We start from the raw sequence: 17379 nt of genomic DNA, 5'->3' as shown, positions 1-17379 counted from the left end.
TACAGGCGTAAATTTATGTATGAATGTACTAAATTGTAAGTGTAACATGTTTATACTCACCTAGGTATGAGATATATCGTCAGATTTTGGAAGACACAGAACACTCCGACGCATAAATCTGCGACAGCCAGATTAGCCAAAAAAAAGTTGGTGATAGACCTCAACCGCCTTGACAGGGTCACCACAAGAATCACTAACAGGTTACCTGAAAAACAAAATAGGTAGATAAAAATTACCAAATCACCTATCACTGCCAACTAATCCTACTATGTATGATAACAAAATCGGCGAAAATCCGGAATTAAGCACGTATTAGCAGGCTTTATTATTTAAGTCAAGGGGAATTCGAGCGAATACTTATGTTCCTTAATTAAAAACGTGTTATGTGTAATGCGTTCAATGTACCAAAATATTACAACGAATATTTGGTTCAGTTTATTCAGAACCATTTAAAATGTAATATGAACGGACTTAACGAACGAAATTACTTTTAGGAATAAATTACAACTTATTTAAAATTGCAAACGGGACTTAATCGCGTATTTACTATGTTTTAAACACTATGTTTTAAACACTAACCTCCGAACCTCCGAACGAAATTACAACTTTCTTATGAATTGAAATAAATTTCTAAAGTGAATCAATATTAGGTATAGGTTGAGTGCGGTTTAATGTCTAGATTTACGCTGAACGAACGAGGACAAAACGCAAAGTAATCGCTGTCGACCGAAGCCAGCTGAGAATATAGCCTTCTATTAATCGCAAAATGACGGCTAAGTACTTTTTTGTTACAGTATCGTCTATATTTCTGACTCGTTTGTACCTATTGAAATCGTTTTGGCTATTGCTATTGCTACGGAAGAACAAATAAAATACACTTGCGATAAATAATTATGAATAATCATCTTGTAGGTATATGACTGCTGTAAACGGTCGATTATATTATAATACCCGTGTGGTGACGGGTTAAGAATTTCACCACCCCCTTTCTTCCCGTGGGTGTCGTAGAAGGCGACTGTGGGATATGGGTTAAATTGTGGCGTAGGCGAGAGGCTGGCAACCTGTCACTGCAATGTCACAGTTTCGTTTTCTTTCAACCTTATTTTCCAAGAGTGGCACTGTAACTTTAGCAGTTTCATGTGCTCTGCCTACCCCTTTAGGGGAAACAGGCGTGATTGTATGTATGTATGTATGTATATTATAATAATTTGGTAGTTCTATTGGAAGTGGTTTATTTCCCGAAACCGAAATTTACTTAAAGCCAATATTTTTTTTTCTCGGTATCTTTCTTTCCCGGGAAAATACATAGTATCTAATAAATACCCGTATTCCCGTAAATTAGATAAGATAAACTTCATTTTCCAATGTAATGAAAATCAATATCGAACTTAAATTAATACATTACAATAAAATAAGCGATATATATGCAGCTAAAATCGACGCGAGCTAACTGCCTATTCAAATTAAATTTGAATTTGAAATCTTATGGCCGTTTTATATAAGTTAATTTGTAGTATTTTACCTATAATAAGTGTCTTTCGACGGTTCGATGATTTTTTTTACTTCTCCCGCAAGATCGTCGCTTAGCTTACTTAGTCCTCGTGCCTTGAAACCTTCGCAACTCTCACTCACCCAATACACCTTCGATAGCACGAGGAAAAAACAACTACCCCCTTAAAGAACAATAGTTATTTGTTTTACAAGGGGCAAAGTTGTTGTTTAACCGTACGTGCCAATACCGGGTGAAACAAAATTGGTAATACAAAATAATATTTTCTGGATCTACTCATGACTACAGCCAACTTTTACTATGGGACCATCTTCGAAAACATCACTTCAAAATCTACATCTTCATACAAATTATGAACCCAACTTTTGATATGATTCATTATTATGTACCCATTTCTCCATACTAATTCCTTACAAATTTGCATACATATTAATGAACTCGATACCAGAATTTACACATTTTTTTTGCCGAATTCGATATAAGTCCCATAGTAAAAGTTGATCGTAATCATGAATAGATCCAGAAAATATTATTTTGTGTTACCAGTTTTGTTTCACCCGGTATTTTCAAGGCACGAAGGTTAAACAAACTTTTCACCACACCAACTGGTAAAGGCTTACTTTGCTATTCGAAAACAGATAGCAAAATTGCATTTTGTCCACAAGAGTGCAAAGTAATTTCATACAAATTTTAACTTGACATCTTGAGCTGGCTGGTAGAATTTACCTATAAATGATGATTTTGAATCATAAATATTGAATAAATTGATAGATTTAATTTAGTTTTATGTTTTATAGTCAGTATTTTGTTCGTGTTGGTGTGGTGAAAAAAATTGTGTTTCACTCGGCGGCAAAGTTTGTTTAACCTTCGTGCCTTGAAACCCTCGCGACGCTCAAGATTCCACTTTTTGAACCACTCGCTACGCTCGTGGTTGAAAATATTGGAATCTTTCGCTTGCTCGGGTATCAATATTGGCACGTGCGGTTAAACAACAACTTTGCCCCCTTGTAAAACAAATAACTATTGCCACCGAGTGAAACACAAACTTTTGTGAACCGAGTGAAAAACAAAACAACAAATTGAAACTTGAAACTTTTACCACACCAACACGAACAAAATACTGACTGACATCAAACTAAATCAAATCTATGAATCTATTCAATATTTATGATTCAAAATCATAATTTATAGGTAAATTCTACCAGCCAGCTTAAGACGTCAAGTTAAAATTTGTATGAAATTACTTTGCACTCTTGTGGATAAAATGCAATTTTGCTATCTGTTTTCGAATAGCAAAGTAAGCCTTTATCCCCTTACGCATACTTACCCCCTTATTCATAAACGTTGACTAAAGTTTTCAAGCCGATATAGTTCGTTGGTCCCTTTCCGACGTATTGGTGTGATAGAAAGGGACAAACTAACTTTATCGGCTTGTTAACTTTAGTGAACGTTTATGAATAAGAGGGTTGGTATCGGAATTAATATAACGTCTAGCCCACTTATGATATACTTTCAGGCCAATTGGAACTTACAAAATCATATTAATAATGTCTAAACGATATCATTCAAATACAGTGCAATTCGCTTGTCCTTGCCCGCAGCTGTATCTGTAAAACGCGACGCGACCGCTACATGAAATCATTCAGCGTGCGTAGCCGAATGCAAAAACGCTCAGAAACACTCACGAAACGAAACGCTCGTAGATATCTATCTCTATCGCTCTTGCGTATTGGCGCGACAGAGCCAGACTACCTTTCGCGGCGTTTCGTTTTCGTTTCGCGCCGTAGAAATGCCATTCGGCTACGGGGCCTGGTATCGTTGTCAGTATCCGTTTGATTTGAATTAGCCTGTTTGTCAGCCACGGCACAGAATATATAATAGTACAAGTACAGAAGGCCTACTGCTTTGATGTTCACGACATGCCGCCTTTTTAAATGCCTACAAAATTCTTACAAAGAAACTAGCCGCACGTGCGCGGCGCCCGGCGATAGGGTTGCCTATGGATTAAAACGAATTAATACTAAGATAAAATGTTATACTATTATATTCAAGTTTTGGGTACTTTTTAGGCATATATATTGTATTTACATAATTTTGTTTAAGTTCCAACATCACAAGCCTTATTAAACCTTTCCGGGGGACTTAATCAATAATAGATCTGTGTAAAAATATCCTATGGTATTTATTTTATTCATGATATCTATTTAACTAAGCATTACTAGTCATTCCACACGCGGACATCGTATATGAACCTTTAAAAAAAACTCGCGACGTAAAGTAACATTAGAAAGTGCGAACGTGCGTTCCGTGAGAACGCGCGCCACCCCTGATTAGGCCGCGAACTCGCGGCCGCCTGCATGTACTTGTAGCGCGGCGATATAATCGCGGAGTGAGCCGCCCCTGGCCACGGTGATAAGAAACTCAATACTGAAATAATATTGCGGTACTGTAATAACGTTAAGCCTTCCAGTAAAAGTAATCAGTTGTAATATTTATCGGCTGTTAGTTTCGGTATACATTATTTATATACGGGCTCGATCATGACATTTTAAGGACGTCGATAAATTAAGTAGGTATCGGGAAATTTACAATATGAAAGTGTCTGGTTATAAATTATGTTATTATTGTTATTAAGACGATACGGTAGGGGTCAATTCTCCATACAAACGCTCTCGACTATTTCCTCCCTGGTTTTTGAAGATAGAGCAATGATTTTTTCAACACAGATTGTTATTATTTTTATCTCTGTCGGACCGTTTTGATTTTTTTGATATTCTGCTTTTTAAAGATTCTAGACCCAATAAAAAAATTCCAAAAACGGCCTTTTTCATTGTGACGCAAAAAAGGTGTGATACTCAAGATTGGTAACAATTAACCAAAAAAGCTAAACGGTCCGACATAGATTATTTCATTGTTATTCAGATTCTCAAATTTCGTTCCGATTGATTAAGTTTTGAAGGAGGAAAGACTCGAGAGCGGAACCTCGATTTTAAAGATTTTTTTGAAATATCTTTTGACTGAGTTGTTCTTAATGGACAATTTTTTTTCGATAAATCTAGTTAATAACACTTGTATATTTAACTAAACTTCCCAAGTTGAAAGGGGGGCTCCTTTCCATTTTAGCATTTTCGCTACCGTATCCTCTTAAATAATAATGAGCAATGGCAGAATATTGCCCGAGGGTAGTAAACTATCTTTTGCAAATGAAACAAATTAAGGCAACATTTTTTTCTAAAAATAATTGAATTTGTTCTCGTCCTACTAAAAAAGGAAATGAAGGAAAACTATACGGGTTAATCACCCAGCCAGTGCCTAACACATATAAAAAACCTCAATAAAAGAGCACCTCGTATCGAAGGTAACAAAAAGCCCACAATTGGGTTAAAGGCACAAATAAATGTCTCACATTCCATTGAAACGGCAGTTCGATGCGGCAAGTTTACTTTTCCAATTAAAGCTACTTTTTAACCCCCGACGCAAAAACGACGGGGTGTTATAAGTTTCATGTGTCTGTCTATCTGTCTGTCTGTTTGTCTGTCTGTCTGTGTGTGTGTCTGTCTGAGGCATCGTAGCTCCCGAATGGATGAACCGATTTAGATTTAGTTTTTTTTTGTCTGAAAGCTGACTTAGTCGGGACGGGAGTATTCTTAGCCATGTTTCATGAAAATCATTCTACTATGTCGCGGTCGGGGGTTTTTTCAAAATTTTAATTTTGTGGTTAGCTTATTCTGCTACGTAATAAATTTTACAGTAAACATATAGTGCCATTAGTGCTACTTTCTCGCACTAGTGCGCAAAGTAGTATTGTATGTGACTATATCGAAGCATGAAAGAGCTATAATATACTGTAAAATATCGTACGTCGTACTAATGTATAGCTTGCAACAGATAAGGACACTTATGCTTCACAAGGACCATTTTATCAGAATTTAAAGAAAGCCACACATTTCACTTTTACATCATGCTTAAGGTGACGGACCCAATCATGGACAGTTTAAGAAAAAAATTCGCCTGTTTTTGATATTTCACTGATAAATGTAAAAATTCTACCGCCAAGCGTGTTAAATCTTGAATGTCCTATCCTTCTTCTACATTTCAAGCGTATTGCAGAATAAATACTCCTATTGGTTTCTTCATAGTTAACAAATTAAAACTAGGTGTTTTTTCTCCAATTATGGACGGCAGTTCTCCAGTAATGGATCCCCCATTATGGACAGTGAAATAAGTTTAAAATTTTACTTTTAAAGCCAACTGATACGCAATTAGTCAATTTTATACACCATGAATACAATTAGTTTGGGTTATTTTAACATATGATTGTTTCTTGTAAATTTTGGTTTTGTAAATTGTTCCTTGTCCATCATAGGAGGTAGGCAGTTTTTCGGGTCCAGTAATGGACACTCGCAAAATAACGTCATTTCTTTATATCTTTGGAGCAACAAACTATTATGTTTTATACCTTATCTCATGCTTAATGCAGTAAGTAAAACGCATTCAAGATTACACCGTGCGTTATTTTTTTATTATTTCATACGTGAACTCATCTCTCTTAGCAACATTACTAAGAATTCGTCTTGATATTTTTTTCAGTAAACTGGTGAATTTTATCTTGTCTCCAAATCCTTCAGAAATAACCGAATTAATTAAAACTTCAAAATTAAACAGCTCTACAACTCTAGTTTATGGTACATAGCCGTCAGGTTTTAGAAACTTATTTTAGATACTTATTTTTAAGGATTTGTGTTTTTTTGTCCATAATGGCATCACCGTCCATTATGGGGTATTTTACCTTAAATACGTTATCTCAGTATGACATTCAACTATCTGCCTGAATGTGGTGTGATGGTGATGTGCCCATGCTCCTGAGAAATGATATTGATAATAGAAAATCACTTTTTTATTATATTCTTGAAGCCTTCAATATATTGGACACTGGGAATGAAGTTCAGCCAAGAGGACAATTTCGTTTAGCCAGTGAGTAATAAATTACTTAATTTACACTTCATAGATTTTAATGAGAATGATAAGTAAAGAAATGTCAAGGAAATATTGAGCAAGAAATTTAAAATACAAAGTATGGTTCAGTGAGACAGCGCTGGTAGCCTATCGGTAGTACGTGCGACTTTCGTTCCAAAGGTCGCGGGTTCGAACCCCGGCTCGCACCAATAAGTTTTTCGGAATTTATGTGCGAAATGTCATTTGATATTTGACAGTCACTTTTCGGTGAAGGAAAACATTGTGAGGAAACCGGACTAATTCCAATAAGGTCTAGTTTACCCTTCGGGTTGGAAGGTCAGATGGCAATCGCTCTCGTGAAAACTAGTGCCTACATCAAATCTTGGGATTAGTTGTCAAAGCGGACCCCAGGCTCCCATAAAAAACAAGTAATACTTATTAAGAAACTAGCTTTTACCCGCGGCTTCGCCCGCGTAATAAAAGTATTCTTATTGAAACGTTTACAAAAAATAAGATTTTCATTTGGATCCGTAGGTTTCTTTGTAGGTACATCTGTCCGCGATTATTTCCATTGGGGGGTCATTGTAACTGATCTATTTGCTGTACGGTCAGCCAAGACCCTTACACTGCTTTTTGGCTGACTGTACCTTACACATATTACTATTGTTTTAAAAGAAATTCTTGTAATGATTGTAGAATTGTTACATAGCAACCGCAGCGTAGGTAGTAGGTACGAATATGTATGTATTTTACCTATATAAATATTTATACTGGGGAAACTTCATACAACCCACATAGCCAGTATCTCGACGCTATGGTCGGTAGGGTAAAAAGCACTTCCTTGCATTATCGCTTACAATTTTTTCCATTTAGCTTATACTTATTGCAAACGTAAACTTATAAAAGGCAAGCAAACAACGATCTTCTTCAAGCACATAGAATATAATAGTTATCACGGATGCAGGATACTCGCCGATGCCTACTTACTAATCCCTTCCCACTGCATTTTACACTGCATCCCTATCCCTGTCCCTGTCCCTGTCGCTGTCGCTGTCGCTGTCGCTGTCGCTGTCGCTGTCGCTGTCGCTGTCGCTGTCGCTGTCGCTGTCGCTGTCGCTGTCGCTGTCGCTGTCGCTGTCGCTGTCGCTGTCGCTGTCGCTGTCGCTGTCGCTGTCGCTGTCGCTGTCGCTGTCGCTGTCGCTGTCGCTGTCGCTGTCGCTGTCGCTGTCGCTGTCGCTGTCGCTGTCGCTGTCGCTGTCGCTGTCGCTGTCGCTGTCGCTGTCGCTGTCGCTGTCGCTGTCGCTGTCGCTGTCGCTGTCGCTGTCCCTGTCGCTGTCCCTGTCGCTGTCCCTGTCGCTGTCCCTGTCGCTGTCCCTGTCGCTGTCGCTGTCGCTGTCGCTGTCCCTGTCCCTGTCCCTGTCCCTGTCCCTGTCCCTGTCCCTGTCCTGTCCCTGTCCCTGTCCCTGTCCCTGTCCCTGTCCCTGTCCCTGTCCCTGTCCCTGTCCCTGTCCCTGTCCCTGTCCCTGTCCCTGTCCCTGTCCCTGTCCCTGTCCCTAACCCTAACCCTATCCCGTCCCGTCCCTGTCCCTGTCCCTGTCCCTGTCCCTGTCCCTGTCCCTGTCCCTGTCCCTGTCCCTGTCCCTGTCCCTGTCCCTGTCCCTGTCCCTGTCCCTGTCCCTGTCCCTGACCCTGTCCCTGTCCCTGTCCCTGTCCCTGTCCCTGTCCCTGTCCCTGTCCCTGTCCCTGTCCCTGTCCCTGTCCCTGTCCCTGTCCCTGTCCCTGTCCCTGTCCCTGTCCCTGTCCCTGTCCCTGTCCCTGTCCCTGTCCCTGTCCCTGTCCCTGTCCCTGTCCCTGTCCCTGTCCCTGTCCCTGTCCCTGTCCCTGTCCCTGTCCCTGTCCCTGTCCCTGTCCCTGTCCCTGTCCCTGTCCCTGTCCCTGTCCCTGTCCCTGTCCCTGTCCCTGTCCCTGTCCCTGTCCCTGTCCCTGTCCCTGTCCCTGTCCCTGTCCCTGTCCCTGTCCCTGTCCCTGTCCCTGTCCCTGTCCCTGTCCCTGTCCCTGTCCCTGTCCCTGTCCCTGTCCCTGTCCCTGTCCCTGTCCCTGTCCCTGTCCCTGTCCCTGTCCCTGTCCCTGTCCCTGTCCCTGTCCCTGTCCCTGTCCCTGTCCCTGTCCCTGTCCCTGTCCCTGTCCCTGTCCCTGTCCCTGTCCCTGTCCCTGTTCTTGCCCCTGTCAAATGATCATGCCAGGAGGTGAAAATCCTTTCTTAGTGCTCCTCTTATGGCTATTTTGGATATTTTAACCCTATTGCACTACGACAGGGGACAAAATTTCTTTTCCACCTCATTAGATTTTAAAATCGTTGTATTTATCGTAATCAGCGACCCGATAAACCATAAAAACGATACCCATATTGTGTTTTTGACTTTACCCCCTTTGCACCCCTTTAGGGGTCAAATTTTCAAAAAACCTGATGTATTTAGTCATATGTTTTTAGGAATCCTCCTGTGAAGTTTCGTATAAAATAGTCAAACTAATCTTGTTTCCCCATACAAACTTTGAACACCGATTTGAGTCCCGTAGGAGGCGAATTTTGAAAAATCCTTTCTTAGTGCTCCTCTACGCTATATAAGGAACCTACGTGCCAAATTTTCGGCTGTGCGTTGATATGTCAGTCAGTCAGTCAATATCTTCTTTTATACACCGTGTTTCACTTAACACTAAAAACCTGAAAACAGTTTGTTCAGAATCGAGAGTAGAATCGATTGAGCTATATCTTGATGGGGGTAATATTTTTATTTAAATTTGTATTATTAGTTATTTTTTACGTGCCTATTATATTGTACTCGTAAGACAACATTGTGTATATCGCATTGCTAGAGGTTGTTTACCTTTTTCAGTATTTAGGGGTATTAATACTGGCTGGTTACTTGGACGATTATTTTTTCCGCTACGAGTTTGACGTTGTTTGTCAGTTTAATCTTAATGTTTATCATAAGTCATAACAAATTGAACTCGTATGTCGTTAAACTTTATGTCGTTGCAGTAACGTACACAAATAAATAGTTTTATGGTTTATGGTGGAAGTTAGCAATTATTTTATTGAGTGTAGAGCTAAAAGTCAAGTAGAGGTGTACAGAAAATTAAAAATTCAATTTTAAAAAAAGTAACCATCAGATTAAAAGATGAATACTCTAGATGAGTTTAAAAAAATAAAAATCAGTTGGGGTGTCTGAGGTTTTGAGTGTTACCGGAAACACGTTGTATATATTTTTGATATTTAAACGCCATTGCACCACAACAGGGGAGAAAGTATTTCACTTTCGCCTCGTTAGATTTTAAAAACGTTGTATTTATCGTGATCAGCGACCCGATAAACCATAAAAACGATACCCATATTGATTTTTCGACTTTATCACCCCCTTTTCACCCTTTTAGGGGTTAAATTAAAAAAAAACCTGAAACACGTATTCAGTCATATGTCTTAAGGAATCTTCTTGTTAAGTTTCGAATAAAATAGTCAAACTAATCTTGTTTTCCCATACAAACTTTGAACCCCCATTTAAGTCCCTTAGGAGGCGAATTTTGAAAAATCCTTTCTTAGTGCTCCTCTACACTATATAAGGAACCTATGTGCCAAATTTGACATCTCTAGGACCAGCGGTTTCGGCTGTGCGTTGATATGTCAGTCACTCAGTCAATATCTTCTTTTATATATATTTTTGATATTTAAACCCCATTGCACCACAACAGGGGAGAAGGTATTTCACTTCCGCCTCGTTAGATTTTAAAAACGTTGTATTTATCGTGATCAGCGACCCGATAAACCATAAAAACGATACCCATATTGATTTTTTGACTTTATCACCCCCTTTTCACCCTTTTAGGGGTTAAATTTTCAAAAAACCTGAAACACGTATTCAGTCATATGTCTTAAGGAATCTTCCTGTGAAGTTTCGAATAAAATAGTCAAACTAATCTTGTTTCTCCATACAAACTTTGAACCCCCATTTGACCCCCTTAGGAGGTGAATTTTGGAAAATCCTTTCTTAGTGCTCCTCTACACTATATAAGGAACCTACGTGCCAAATTTAAAATCTCTAGGACCAGCGGTTTCGGCTGTGCGTTGATATGTCAGTCAGTCAGTCAGTCAGTCAGCTTCTTTTTTTATATATTTAGATAGATAAATGAATCTGAATATGAATCATAAGCCGCGGCAAATGCCGGGATAACGCAAGGAGGATGATGATTCTATGAGGAGACAGACTATATTATTTTTCACCTTAGATGAGTTCGGTGACACTTCCAGAAATTCTGAATTACGCATACTATGTTCGTATGTGTGTGTATGTTATATTCTTGCGAACTAAATTATATTTTTGCGTAAAATAAAGAGAAATATATGAAAACTGTATTTTTTAGTATGACTCTATTAATCAAGGTCTATTTACTAAATTCCATCAAAAATTAGAGAAAAATATAATTATTTTAAAATAACGCAATGCTTCTTCTTCTTCCTCCTACCCTTATCCCACGTTATGTGGGGTCGGTACAACATGTCTTCCTCTTCCATTCTCCCCTATCTTTCGTCATCTCAACACTCACATCTTTCTTTCTCATGTCCTCTTTCACACAATCCATCCATCGTTGTTTGGGTTTACCCCTTCCTCTCCATCCGTCAACATTCATCTCCAAATTTCTTTTGCCTATATGACACTCATCCCTCCTCATTACATGACCGTACCACGCCAACCTGCCACTCCTCATCTTTTCCGTTATAGGCGCAACTTTCAAACTTCCCCTAATATACTCAATCCTGATCCGATCCATTCTGGTCACTCCACACATCCATCTCAACATTCTCATTTCCGCTACGTGCACTCTCCTTTCATCTTCCACCTTTGTCGCCCAGCATTCAGATCCAGGAAAATACTATGGGCGGATGTTCAGTTTCATACATTGTTTATAAGTTACGTTATTTTTCTCTCGTATTTGATATAATCTGTTTAATAAGCACTGATTATGCAATATATTCGAAAAAGTATAGTATTGAAATATTTTTCATTATTTTTTGTCAAAGAATAAATTATTTTTCAAAAAATATTTTGCGAACATAGTATATGTACAATTCAGAATTTCTGGAAGTGTCACCGAACTCATCTCAGGTGAAAAACAGTATAGTCTAACCCTGTGGCTATTGCTGACTGTATTTATCAGTGTTATTAAATGGTAGGTCCACATTATTGGAAAGCCTTGATAAGCATCTCCAAAACAAGCACAGGCTTGGATAGCCTAAGCAACGCAACGTGTTATAAAATAGATGAATTATCGATAAAGCCCTTATTTATTTCATGGAGTTTACGAATTGACATACTTGCATTTATTAAATGTGGGGGTATAATTTTGCATATCTTTCAAGTTTACACATCGTCGATACCTCGGGCTTATAATACCTAATTATAATATTATAATTAAGTGAATCAATCCCTTAATTTTTTTCAAAACTTAATTGTTCGATATTACAAGCGCTGCAACAAAATAACAATTATATTTAAGAAGTTATGATACGCATGAATCTTATAATGGTACTTAATAAATATTATCTGTATTATTTTATTTCTTTCTTTTCTAAGTTCCATAACAAGTTTTATTACTTCATATTATATAATTGCTCATATTTTCCCTGTTGTTATTTTTATAGCGTACATAAATATTTATTCAGTTGTTTACACGTGTACATGTTACAAAAAAAATCAGGTATATTCGGTAGTTTTATTACTGTACAAGGAAACGGAACACAAATTATCGCAGTATGTTTCAGACAAATTTTGTCCCGCCTACACGCCAGAAGAATTGGGAACACGTTATAGTATAAACATAAACAATTTTTTAAATTAAAAATAAGTAAAAGTTTGAATAATTCTGTAACACGCTAATATTACAACCACAGGTCTCCACGTGCACTATACATAATTATAAATAAATAAACTGGTATTGTATCAGAATAAGAAGTAATAACTTTAATCCGAATAGGGCAAATAAACAAATATAGAATTAATAATGATAATATGAATTCAGATGATACTACTAAAGATAATATTTAACGAAAAAACCAAACGTGATTTGCACTTACCAAAAAAACAACAGCAAAATACTATCGTATACAGAGCAATGAATATAGCTCTGATGTCCGTTCTATCAAAAATGTATTCATCGTCGTTTAAAGGGTTACTGTTGTTTATCGTCGAAACGTTAGAAAACAATTCTTTAGTGTGTACTGGAGTATTGTCGTTGCTTCTGTTTGAGGTGACCCAGATGCTTGGCTCAATATTTGAGACTATTAGCTGTTTTGTTGCCAACATGATTCTGGTTACGTCGCTGCTGGTCCCATCCAAAAAAAATCTGTAGATTATGTAAGTACACTTTCTTTACCCCCTTCCCACATTTTAACGCTCGATACCTGAAACAAGCAAATATTTTATTACCACTTTTAATCGCAGTGCATTAGTTCACTTGAATTATATTAGTTTGGTAAACATGAATATATTCATCGCAGTGCATTAGTTCACTCGAATTATATTATATTAGTTTGGTAAACATGAATATGGGTGATTCTCCGAGACCCTAATTTTCAATGTCCGGAGGCTTATTTCACTGAAAACTTTAGTTTGAAATCCTGTTTTTTAGGGTTCCGTACCTCAAAGAGGAAAAACGGAACCCTTATAGGATCACTCGCGTGTCTGTCTGTCCCTCTGTCAAAGCCGATTTCTCCGAAACTACTTCACCGATTTACTTGAAATTTGGCACACGTATGTAAACCTGTGGCCCAAAGACGGACATGTAATTTAATTAAATGAAATTTAATCACAGGGGTCACTTTTGGGGGGTAAAATTGAAAATTAAAAATCAAAGTTATTAAAACTATATTGTGTTACATATCAAATGAAAGAGCATTTTATCAGCATCTGAAATATATTTTTTTTATATTTTTTTATTTTGGTAATTTAGAAGTAATTTAAGAAAATAAGCAAAAAATGACCATTCCCCCCCTTATCTCCGAAACTACTTAGAAAAAAAAATTCAAAAAAATACACGAGATAGCCCTCTACCTGTAGATTACAGGAAAACCTATTAGAAATCTACAGTCAAGCGTAAGTCGGACTTAAGAGAAAAAAACTCAAATTACGAATTTCACTCACTGCCGCTGCAAGTAGTTACTAAACGTCTTAAATTGTGTAAGCGCGTTGGACAGGTATAAAGAAACTCATTTCTGTTTCGTTTTGTTTTAGAAATTGTTAAAAAAAAAATTCATTTGCAAAAGGACTTAAGTTTGTACTAAAAAGGAGGCGCTTAAGACCGTTTAGAACTTCACTGACCATAATATTGCCCACATAGGTCCAAAAAAAGGTGTATATATACGAAAACAAAAAAAATGTGCCACCGACAACCAAAATCTGAAGTCTATCTGCTCTATCTCTTATAGTTTCCAAAATATACGTAAAATCTTATAACTCAAATTTAGTGTACGTTGCCATTACATATCGTCAGGCGCTCATGACCTTTTTGTATGGAAATGTCGAAATCCGACTCGCACTTGACCGATTTTCATAGAAAGTTGTGTTTTATTATAGTTTTCAAGGAGGTTTCTTGTTTTTAACCACCGATGCAAAAACGACGGAGTATTATTGACATCTCTGTCTGTCTGTGGCATCGTAGCTCCCGAACGAATCAATCGATTTTGATATAGATTTTAATGTTTAAGGTGAATTCGTCGAGAGTTTTTTTCTTGTACCACGTAGGTGGCAAACAGGCACACGGACCGCCTGATGGAAAGCGGTCATTGTAACCTATGGACGCCTGCCACTCAAGGAGTGGCACATGTGCGTTGCCGACTCGACTCATTAGAAACTTGTACTTAAACCTGTACTTAGAAGGGGCCTGGGTGCCGACGACTCAAAGGACAATCTATTGTCCTAATTAGTTCCGTAGGTTCTCCCGTCGTCAGCATACCGCACCCTCGTTGAGTTCTGGCTGCCTTACTCACCGGCAGGAACACAACAATGAGTAAGGTCTAGTCCTATTTGACCGCGGTCTTTTGTAAAGCGGAGGTACTTCCTCCTCCTGGCTCCGTTGATGAGAAAGTAGCGATTTTTAATTCCCTCCTAGTTAAACTGTACGATGTCCATGCTCCTATTCGACCAATCAAAATTAAACATCTACCAGCTCCTTGGCTGACTGGTGAGATTAGAGCCTTGATTGCCAAGAAGAATGCGGCAAAGAGTAAGTTTAAGTTGAAACCCACAGACAAGAACAAGTCCAAATACCATGCGTTACGCAATCGCTGCAGCACAGTGTGTCGCGATGCACAGCGGCACCACATTCATCAATCTGTGGAAAAGGGGGAACCTGCTAAAGTCTGGAAACTGCTGAAGTCTTACGGAGTTGGTAAATCTAGCAGTACTCCAGTCCCTAATAGCATAGATATAAATCTTTTAAATTTGCACTTCTCTTCTTCTGCTGTCTTCACTGGCTCTGACAAGGCTAAAACTCTAAATTCTCTGTCTTCTTTACCCACTCCTAACTTTTCTTCCTTTTATTTTACAGAATTTACAAATAGCGACGTTGAAAAGAATATCCGCTACATCTCCTCAAATGCCGTTGGTGTCGACTGTGTGGGCCGCAACATGTTCATTCCACTTCTGGACCTTCTTGTCCCTGTAATTACTGGCATCTTCAATTCTTCCATTTCTTCTTCTTCTTTCCCTAACATTTGGAAAGACGCAGATATCATTCCTATCCCCAAAAAACCGAATCCGTCTTCCTTCCCTGACTTTAGGCCTATCTCTATCTTGCCATTTCTTTCCAAAGTCTTAGAGCGCCTAGTGCACTATCAGCTTACTTCATTTTTCAATAAAAACTCTCTCCTTAACTCTCTTCAATCTGGTTTCCGTTGTGGTTGCAGTACAGTTACTGCTCTAGTTAAGATAACAGACGACATCCGAGCCGGAATGGATAACGGGAAGCTTACAGTTCTGACATTGCTAGACTTCACAAACGCCTTCAATACTGTAGACTTCGATGTATTGTTAGGAGTGCTTAGAACTCTCAACATATCACCTTCTGCTATTCAGTGGTTCCACAGTTACTTGGTAGGTCGCCGGCAACGAGTTAAAATTGATGACACTCGTTCTTCGTGGTGCAACACGCTAGCAGGCGTTCCGCAGGGTGGCGTGTTATCACCCCTTCTCTTTTCCATTTTTATTAATTCTATTTCGCGTAATCTTCTCTCCTCTTATCACTTGTATGCCGACGATCTCCAACTCTATTCTCAGTGCCCAATCGGTGACTTGCCCTCTTCGATCCTTACCACAAACTCCGACTTAGAACGCATTCTGCTCTGGAGCTCAAGCCACGGAATTAAAGTTAATCCCTCGAAGACTCAAGCTATCATTATTGGTAGCCCTAAAAATATAGCTAAAGTTAAATTTGAGAGTCTGCCACCTATAATATTCGATGGCGTCAAGATCCCGTTCTCGTCTCAAGTGAAGAATCTGGGCATACTTATGGATCCTACTCTTTCCTGGGGCCCGCAACTCTCCGAAGTTAGTCGAAGAATGTTTGCCGCTGTGGGTTCGCTCAGACGACTTCGAAACTTTCTACCGCTTGCTACTAAAATTGCGCTGGCTCAATCACTTCTCCTTCCTATCTTAGACTATGCCGACATTTCTTATCTTGACCTTACCGAAGACCAGTTAAACAAGCTCGATCGGCTTCAAAACGTGTGCATTCGCTTCATTTTCGGACTGCGGAAATATGACCATGTCTCCAGCTTCCGGTCGCAGCTCAGGTGGCTTCCGATCCGTTTGCGACGTAACTCTCATATTCTTTCTCTTCTCTATAGCACCTTATTCATCCCCAATACTCCTGATTACCTTAAAAAGCGGTTCAGTTTTCTCTCTTCTGTTAGGTGTTCTCAAAATCTTCTTCTTGCTCCTCCTAGGTCATCTACTAAGTTTTACATCAAATCCTTCACCTTTCAATCAGTAAGAATGTGGAATGCTTTGCCAATCGATATAAGACGTGCTCAGTCACTGACGATTTTTAAAAAACGTTTAAAGGAACACTTTTTATATCTTCCTTAGTCTTCTTCCCATTTTTTGTTTGCGCTACCTGGTCGTTACTCTCTCTTGCTTGGATGTTCAATATGTATCTATGTAGTTTGTGTAGGTTTAAGTAGTTTATTTTTATCGCTTCACGATTGTATGTAGTTTATTTTATTGATAATCTTATATTTATTTTTTATTTTCTTGCTTTTAGTTTATATTGAGTTAGGTATTTACATTTTTTTTTTTTTATTATATTTGCACTGCCCTTAACTCTTTTCTATCCACTATCTCGCTGTCTGAAGGTTGTCTGGTAGAGATCGCTCTTTAGCGATAAGACCGCCTGTTGTTACCTACTATTTAAGTTCTTTATTTATTTGTTTAGCTGTTGTCGTTGTAGTAGTGCAATAAAGTATTTTATTATTATTATTATTATTACTTCCGCAGTTAGACTCTGCTCTACCTTAGAGTATATTCAATTTAGTATTAGAGTTATCAGTCAAGATATTCAAATGCAGCGCCATCTATATTATTAGTTTCGACAACTTTTTATGTGACTTTCCATGCCTAAAGGTTCGCACGAGTCTCAAGTCGCGTAAATTACTTAGTAAATTTTGCCGAGAGATGGCGCTAAATACAATAATGCTCATTAGAGTACCTATACTTCTAGCCAAAGACATATATAACTCCATATAGACAGGTAAAGTCTATGAAAAAAACGTACTTACCTCAGTACCATACAGAAGAAGGGTACGCTCAGCTAGATGGCGCTAATATTAATATTTGACATTTTAAAACATATCAAGCTAAGAATAT

The 17379-nt window shown here is 38.5% G+C and overlaps 1 protein-coding gene across 1 annotated transcript in view; it reads right to left on the bottom strand.

Annotated features, from left to right (window-relative positions):
- The window catches only part of LOC125226853 (trissin receptor-like), a 270614-nt gene that overhangs the window by 89833 nt on the left and 163402 nt on the right, over positions 1-17379 (bottom strand). Inside the window, exons 3-4 of the mRNA XM_048130987.1 lie at positions 12594-12920; positions 61-205 (exon numbers count right to left, since the gene is read on the bottom strand). Coding sequence (XP_047986944.1) covers positions 61-205; positions 12594-12822 — 374 coding nt within the window. The 5' untranslated portion in view covers positions 12823-12920. The remainder of the gene's footprint in view (positions 1-60; positions 206-12593; positions 12921-17379) is intronic.

Source organism: Leguminivora glycinivorella, chromosome 6, assembly GCF_023078275.1.
Source record: "Leguminivora glycinivorella isolate SPB_JAAS2020 chromosome 6, LegGlyc_1.1, whole genome shotgun sequence".
Taxonomy (NCBI): Eukaryota; Metazoa; Arthropoda; class Insecta; order Lepidoptera; family Tortricidae; genus Leguminivora; species Leguminivora glycinivorella.
The sequence above is the reverse complement of the archived record's forward strand: the minus strand, read 5'-3'. Positions and strand labels throughout refer to the sequence as shown.